Here is an 8,806-nt window from a genome sequence, read left to right on the forward strand (position 1 = left end):
TGTATCTGTGTGTGGGGGGGGGGGGAGATTTTTGTTTCCAAATCAACCCTCTGCAAAACCCTCCCCATCCCTTCCTGTGATTGCACTTGGCTCAGGGCCCCTTTTCTTGCTCTACCATTGCTAGAGAGGAAACCAACTGGCCTGGGTAACTTCTGACAGGAGAGATGCTGCGCCTCGAATGACCGCATCCCAGCAGCCGCGAGCTACCGTCCTCTGCCTCCTAGGGGGCTGCAAAGTACCAGCCGGCAGCCAGCCCTTCCCCGGCTCGGATCGGTGGGGGGGGAGGGGTCAGTTCAAAGGCATGAGCAAGGAGCAGCCTGATTCCGCCTCCTCCCCACGCCGGCTCGCCCCGGCTCCCCGCGAACTCCGGCTCAGCAGCCGCACCGTGCAGCGGCGGCGGCTGCAAGAGACTGTGCCGCTGCGACAGGGGAGGCGGAGGCTGGGAGCTGAAGGAGGCTGAGCGAGCATGCGCCGCCGGCGCCACTGACTAGGTCCTCAGCCCAGGTACCAAGGGGGAAGAAAAACAAAAACCCACTAGCAATTTACAGCCGGCAGACGCTGTAGAGTGCGAGGCTCGCCAGCACCAACAGGTAGGAGGAGAGGGGCTGGGGGGCGCAGAGCTGGTGCAGGCGCTGCGGGGGGGAGAGATCTTCCTCCCCGAGGGTGTTTTTTTAACTTAACTGCATAATGGAAGTGGCCACAGACAATGCATCTTCAGCTGGGCTGGGGATGCTGAGCAGGCTCAGGGCAAATGGGGCTGCAAAGCACCAGCGGCTCCCAGGCGCCCTTGCAACCCAGAAGCTAGTCTCCCCCTGCATCGCTCTGTGTGTGTGTGTCTGTGTGTCTGTGTGTGTGTGTGTGGAGCCGAGGGAATAACGGGAGGAAAACTGGGGGTGGGGGGCGGATTTCGTGGTGTTAAAACGTTGCCATGATCTGATCAGGCTCTGTTTACACAGCAGTAATCAGGCGCTTTGTGGCTGGTAAGAATGGAAGGATTCTAGTGGAATTCAGTGTGAGTCTCCTTTGTACACCCGAGGTGGCATAGGAAGCACTTCTTGTGAATAACGGAGGAGCCTGATCACGCTTGCAGGGGTTCTTGTCCCTGGCTTTGGGAAAGCAGCGGGCAATTTTTATTATACTGTATTTTATTTTCATCTTTTGCGTGAAATGTATTCAGTTGCGATTCACCGGAAGGATTAGAATAATTGGAGTCCTAATTAACTAAAGAAAGATGCAATCGTTATACGTTTATTTAAGCACAACCAAAGACAGCCCTTTCAATGGAAGGGATTTATTTTGGGTGTGTTTCCTTCCCCCCCCCCCCCAATGTTTACATTAACCAGGGTTTAATAATAATGTTGGAGCTTTAACGATAATGTTGGGGCTTTAAAGATTTGTAATAATAAAAGGGGAAAGGCAGAAGAAGGGGAGGAGGAGTCCTTTAAAGCACAGTGCTGTTGTCTGTCTAGCATCCGTGTTTATTTCAAAGCCTAATAACAAAATCTTGGTTTACAGGAGAAAAAATAGTGAATACCATTTTTTTTACAATGGGCTTGAGCTAACACTGTGTGATTAATGTGCTTTGGTGACTTGGGTTAAAAAACATAAATTCTGCAGGGTTTCTTTGGGTATGATCCATATCAACACAGCAGCTGCCTCTACAACATTGACAAATGTATAGATGCAAAATAAAGGTAGGTAATGTCCAAATCAAGTGGTCTTTTAGAATAGCTTTTAAAATGCCAGTGATCAATTTCTAGAGTTGTGAACTGGGGATCATTTTATTCATAAAGCCTTTGAGGCATGAACTATAAAATTATATATTCTACAAATATAAGGTGTGTATCAAAGATGATGTGTTTGGTCAGTTCAGGAACTGTAAATTAGTCAAATATATGAAATTCCAAAGAAGCCAAAATGTTATACAATAGCTTTGCAAGTCATATGAAAATGCCTCGTGGTATATAAAAACAAATAGTACTCAAATTTACAACTTCATTTGGGACCCCATAAATTAACATCTTTGTTAGCTCTTTCTGACATCATTACTTGATAACTTAAGAACTGATAGCTTGATTTTTTTTCCAGATATTTTGATGGCATGACAAGTCAGAAAGAAGAAAAGAGGATGTACTCTATGACTAAACACAAGATCTGTTCTGTTTGTGGATTACATTTTCAGTAAGATGTATGGATCTACTTTTTCCTTGTTCTTATATATAGATCATAAGACTTGACTGAGGCAATATCCATATCATCCATCCATCTATGGCGAACTACAGCCATGCAGCTGACAACATTTTACAAAATCTCTCTCCTTTAACAGCCTTCCTAAAACTGACTTCACTGGGTTTCATAATAGGAGTCAGTGTGGTGGGTAACCTTCTGATCTCCATTTTGCTAGTCAAAGATAAGACCCTGCATAGAGCTCCTTACTACTTCCTGTTGGATCTTTGCTGCTCAGACATCCTCAGATCTGCAATTTGTTTCCCGTTTGTTTTCACCTCAGTAAAAAATGGCTCTACTTGGACGTATGGGACTCTTACTTGCAAAGTGATTGCCTTTTTGGGGGTTTTGTCCTGCTTCCACACTGCTTTTATGTTGTTCTGCATAAGTGTCACCAGGTACTTAGCTATTGCCCACCACCGGTTTTATACAAAAAGACTGACCTTCTGGACTTGTTTGGCAGTTATCTGTATGGTGTGGACCCTTTCTGTAGCTATGGCTTTCCCCCCAGTTTTAGACGTGGGCACCTACTCATTCATTAGGGAGGAAGACCAATGCACCTTTCAGCATCGTTCTTTCAGAGCCAATGATTCTTTGGGATTTATGCTTCTTCTTGCCCTTATACTCCTAGCCACACAGCTTGTCTACCTCAAGCTGATATTTTTTGTTCATGATCGCAGGAAAATGAAGCCAGTCCAGTTTGTTGCTGCGGTGAGCCAGAACTGGACTTTTCATGGCCCTGGAGCCAGCGGTCAAGCAGCAGCTAATTGGCTGGCTGGATTTGGAAGGGGTCCCACACCACCAACCTTGCTGGGAATCAGGCAAAATGCAAACACCACAGGCAGAAGAAGGCTACTGGTCTTGGATGAGTTCAAAATGGAAAAGCGAATCAGCAGAATGTTTTACATTATGACTTTCCTCTTTCTGACCTTGTGGGGTCCCTATTTGGTAGCCTGTTATTGGAGAGTTTTTGCAAGAGGGCCTGTCGTACCAGGGGGATTTCTAACAGCCGCTGTCTGGATGAGTTTTGCCCAGGCTGGAATCAATCCTTTTGTCTGCATTTTCTCCAACAGGGAGCTGAGGCGCTGTTTCAGTACAACCCTTCTTTACTGCAGAAAATCCAGGTTACCAAGGGAACCTTACTGTGTTATATGAGGGAGCATCTGTAAATCTTTAGCCTTGTGAAACACTACCCTTTCTCTGCTAAGCAATTGTGGCCTGTAGCCATGTCTTGAGAAGAAAATCAAGAATGGGAAGTCAGCAGCTGTAAGGATTTGGGCAACATTCTGCAGTCTTTGCAATAGCTCACCTATAATCCTATTTTAAATCCAAAAGTGTTCCTGCTGACCAATGGTGAAGGTTTGTAATTAACAACAAAGGACTGAACCACTGCCCCGAATTCCTTTATGTGGTTGAAATCTAGATAATGATTGCAGATGCTAAGTATCAGTGCTAAATGCTGTGTATATCACTACATTTAATAAGAACATCAAAATGATTAGCATTGGACATCTTAATAAATTAAGTTGATATGAGGTTAATGTGTTGATAAAAACTAATTTTAGACATCTGAAGACATTTAAAACATTTCATACAATTATTGTTTTGCAAAGACTGAAAATCGGGGACTCGTAAGTACTGTAACTGATTAAAGATGTGCCATGCATTATTGGATTATCACACTGACAAATCTGTTTGCCTTGTGACTGAGTTTTGGGGAGCATTCCAAAGCAGTATTTTTGTTCAAATTAGACTTTACAGTACTCTTTTTTCCCCAAACCTATTGCTCTTTCTAAATACCATTTCCTTAACAGTGAAATTACTAGCATTCAACTGTACTTTGTGGTTTTTGTTGATTTGGTATAAAGTTTATTGAACTCCTATTTATATTTTTAAAAAAGCTAGATATCAGTCTGTCAGGCAACATTAATCTAGGTAATACCCAGTCATAACTGAACAGTCATAATTACACGGAATAAACACATGTTGCCTTAAAGGGTTATCTAGTATCTTCCATTTTGTTTAGCAATGAAGCAAATAAGCAAGGAAAATTGAATCAGTAACTCTGGTCAGTCATTTGGGAATGCATGAAAGATCACATAATCCTATCTTTCCTTTTTTAGTGCCATGGTTCCCAAAATTAGTATGCACATCACTGGGATGATATATTTTTTCTAGGTGTGCTGCCCATTCTAGTTTGTTCTGAGAAACACAGGCAGTTGATGTATGTTTATATTTTAAGACAGCTGTCATAGGGAGACCGCAGCCTTGGTATGATATCTTGCACAATTTGTGAAGCATTTATTCTACTGAAGGCACAGTCTTGTTTATACTTTCTGCACATTTTGGTGTATTAGTTGTTTTAAATTATTTAAGTTTTAACTTGTGGAAGCATATAATATGATTTCTAGTACTTTAAAAATACATTAGCGTCTGTGAGTCTTTCCTTCTTTAAGGTACAGATGTGTGGATTTCAATATAAAGTTGCATTTGCCAAAATTTATCTGTGTAGCCTGTTAATTTTCTTGGAATAAAATTTTACATTTTTTCCAATTTTATACAGTTAACCTTTTTAAAATTTATTTTGTATAGTGAGCTAGCATGAGACTTGAGAATGTAGCCATTATGGATTATTATTCTTTGCAGACACTGTATTCCCAAACTGTAAATGCATGAATGATGGGGACCACAGGATTGATAAATGATATTATCTGCAATAGCACTGTTGTGTAGTTTATCATAATTACCCCTCTAGTATTCTAAGATGTCAGTTATATTTAAAGGTACAAGACAATATTAGACATAAACTTCACAGGTTAATTTTGTTAAGTGTATATATTTGAAGCACAACATCATGAGTCTGTCAGACATAAAGAATGTTGGTTTTCTTAATGTCTGAAAGAACAGACTAGTGGTTTTAATTAAATATTGGTGTACTCTATCATTGCAGTTTTATGGACAGCAGGTTAATCTACATCTACACAAGCAGCAGTCAATAACTGAATTGCTTAAGTTTTTACAGTGTATATGCAGCAATTCAGAGAGTTGTGCATATGTATGATCAGACAACTTGATCACAGATTTTTAGTGACCAATATGTTTGTTTGACCTTGCTTTCGCTTTATACCAGAGTTGATTGGTTGTGAGGCATAGTTTAATTTACTGATATGAAACAGAAAAATCACTACTCAAATGATTTGTCATTGGTACAATAATATTGCAGATCCTCATTTGAAATGGAACCAAGGAAGTTCAAGCAAAAAGTTTTTTTATTACACTAAAAAAAGACTTTGAAATCAGTATCAGCTTAAAAAAATTGTCTAACATGGTAACATGGAATAAAAAGTTAATTATATGTTGGGAAAAATTCTGGAAATTGTCCCACTTAAGTTTGGCAATAATTTCAGTCTTATTTCTATGAAATAGTAACCTTTACAAGGAACACTGATATTACATATTGTAATAAACATATATATACACAGCTGTAAATAAAGTTATACACATTGAACCTCTCTAGTCCGGCATCCTTCGGACTTGACCATTACCGAACCAGAGAATTTGCTGAACCACAGGAGGTCAATATTGTCTAGCAGCATTACCAATGCTTTTTCTGCTTACTATTTTTTCAGAAGACATTTAGGGGTAGATTAGAGCTAAACAGCAGCATAGAACACTGAGGCTATGTCTACACTGTATTTTTGCGGAAGAGGAAATGCAAATGGAGCGTTCATTTGTAGATCTCACACTCTCATTTGCATATCTTTTTCCGATCCTTTTTGCAGAAGAGGTTTTTGCGATAAAAAGCCCTGGGTAGATGGGGCCATTTGTCGGGAAAAAAACTTTTGCACAAGAGCCCTTATTCCTCAAAAAATGAGGTTTACAGGCTCTTGCACAAAAGGTTTTTTTTCGAACAAATGGCCCAGTCTACACAGGGCTTTTTATCGCAAAAACCTCTTCCACAAAAAGGTTTGGAAAAATATATGCAAATGAGAGCATGAGATATGCAAATGAGCGCTCCATTTGCATTTCCTCTTCCACAAAAAACACACAGTGTAGATGTAGCCTGAGAGCCAGGACTGATGGCTGTAAATCAACTTTATGAGGCTGCAGGAAACTTGGCCACACCCATGATAAATGGACAGCCAACTAACTAAAATCATGGCAGACCACAGATGTTGCTGGACCAGAGAGTGCAGGACTGGAGGGTTCAACCTGAAGTAGCAGAGGGTATGTCTACACTAGCTCGTTAGTTCGAGCTTGGTAGGGTGATTAGGGCAACCGGAGTTGCAAATGAAGCCTGGGATTTAAATATCCTGGGCTTCATTTTCATGTTCCCGGGCGCCACAATTTTTAAATCCCCATTAGTCTGAACTCCGTGCCCGCAGCTACACGCGGTGACGTACACAGACAGGGGGCAGGGCCTGGACAAGCATGCATCGCTGGCAGTAGGTAGTTCGAATTAGAGATCCTAATTCATGGAATGAGGAGTAACGGTGGTTCGAATTAGGATCTCTGATTTGAACTACCTACTCCGTGCCGCGTGTAGCCGCGGGCACAGAGTTCGGACTAAGGGGGATTTAAAAATGGCGGCGCCCGGGAACATGCAAATGAAGCCCGGGATATTTAAATCCCGGGCTTCATTTGCAACTCCGGTTGCCATAATTACCCTACCTAGCTCGAACTAACGAGCTAGTCTAGACATACCCAGAGATAGTAGGTTCTGAAGATTAACCAGATAGTTTTCAAGTAAGGTATTTTAAAAAAAATGCAAATTAAGGTTTGGGCCAGGCTTCTAAGAAAGTCAATTGGTATTTGCCCATTACCTTAATTTGGGAGCAGAAGCAGACCCCAACATTTCTATAATGTTCAGACTTTGGAATACTAAGAAGGCCTTATTTAGTGTGCAGTGGGAAAAAAGCAATTTAAAAGTATTTCTCTGGAGATTTAGCAATCAGTAAATGATGTAAATTAAAAAAACAAACAACGAACAAGTCTGAAAGCATTTTTTTGCTAAATGTTTTTCTTTTTTGATATTAACATGCTTTGTTATACAGTTTGATACAATTCTTTGGATTTTAACTACAAATATATAATTGTGTTATTACCCAGAACTATTTTCAAATTTTCATTAGTCAAAGGTCCTATGACAGAGCTACTGCTTTTTATCAAGGCTCATTATAAAAGAACAAGGGGGCATTTAGTGAAATTAAGAGGCAACACATTAAATTATGTTTTATGCAAGATATAATTCCTGTGTGGAATTCATTGGCTCATGATGTTATTGAGGCAAATATTGTAAATAAGATTTCTATGAGGATTATATGCTTGCATGGATTAAAATAGCATGTGCAGTTATTGTAATTCTTGTCATTGAGATCCTGGGTAGTGTATCAAGTTAATGCTTCAGGGTATAAATTGATTGGGTAAAGAAGATTCTTTCTATCTTACTGCATAGTTGTCTGGGTTCAGTGTGAGGGCTTTTTGCTTCCCTCAGAAATTCAGGATTTAGGCCATTGCCAGAGCCAGAGTAGAACATTTGAAGGGTTAATGATATCTTCTGTTATGGCAATTAATATCGTCCTACTGTGCATTTACCTTTTATTCTCACATATTTAATTTAAAGATAGTGAATTTCATTATAATCTTGCTGATGAAATAAGGGAAGAAATGAGCAGGAACAGGCCCCTTCAAGCAGAATCTCTCCACCATCAGTCTCTTCCTTCCTCTAGTTGCCCCTCTGGCTCCTTTGCAGCCTCCCTATCAATCCCATTTCCATCTGTGATGTTTCGTTTCTGTAGTCACTCTTTATTCCCATTCGTTCCCATGCTTTTTTAGGAGCATTCCACCCAGTCCTCTGCCATTCTGCCTACCTCTGTGCAAATAGGGAATTCGCTTGCTGCAGCAACAGGCCCCAGCCATCTGGTTTCCCTTGCTAAAGAAGAAGATAGCAGGCAGTGGGTCCCCTGCAGCTATTGCTAGTAGCTTTCAGAGCTGTCATTCTCCATTTCCTGGCTGACAGGATCTGGTCCTTGTGCCCATGGCTTTAGCCAGGAAGTAGATGAAACAGAAAAGAAAAGGTCAAAATAAAACTAACTTTCCCCCCATAGTTATTGTTCTGCTATCTGTCCAGGAGACATCTGATTTTGTGAAGTCTTGAGTTTAAAAACAATGCTTGCCACACATTAAATGGATAAAACATTAGCAAATGAAAGCAACATTTTGTACAGCTACAAAATATTCTTATAAAACAGCTTTCAATCAATCTTTAGGCCTTGCGGGCATAGGAGACCAGTGTGTTTATCCCCTTTGAAGTAAGTTGTGTTTGTTCACTTGCGTTGTCTTTGCCCTGCCTTTCATGAATGCGGACGTTTATTAATACAAGTCCAGTGCTGGAGCAGCATATTATCACTGAGTAGGGAAAGAAGCTAGTTTGATGAATTTCAAAGAGCTGAATTTGAATGTGCATTTTGATTATAACATTTGTTTTTAGTAAATACTGAAAAAAGTTTTGGATTATCTAGACATTGCACAGTTATATAATCTTACATACTATGTAGTGAATTTCTTTCTAATTTATATT

The 8,806-nt window shown here is 40.5% G+C and overlaps 1 protein-coding gene across 1 annotated transcript; it reads left to right on the forward strand.

Annotated features, from left to right (window-relative positions):
• The first annotated feature begins 282 nt into the window (after positions 1 to 282).
• GPR85 (G protein-coupled receptor 85) lies at positions 283 to 5,915 on the forward strand. The gene is made up of 2 exons (XM_006122521.5): positions 283 to 590; positions 2,089 to 5,915. The coding sequence occupies exon 2, from the start codon at positions 2,269 to 2,271 to the stop codon at positions 3,379 to 3,381; it is 1,113 nt and encodes a 370-aa protein (XP_006122583.1). The 5' UTR covers positions 283 to 590; positions 2,089 to 2,268; the 3' UTR covers positions 3,382 to 5,915.
• The last annotated feature ends 2,891 nt before the right edge of the window (positions 5,916 to 8,806 follow it).

Source organism: Pelodiscus sinensis, chromosome 1 (assembly GCF_052426305.1).
Source record: "Pelodiscus sinensis isolate ZL-2025 chromosome 1, ASM5242630v1, whole genome shotgun sequence".
NCBI classification, from domain to species: Eukaryota; Metazoa; Chordata; order Testudines; family Trionychidae; genus Pelodiscus; species Pelodiscus sinensis.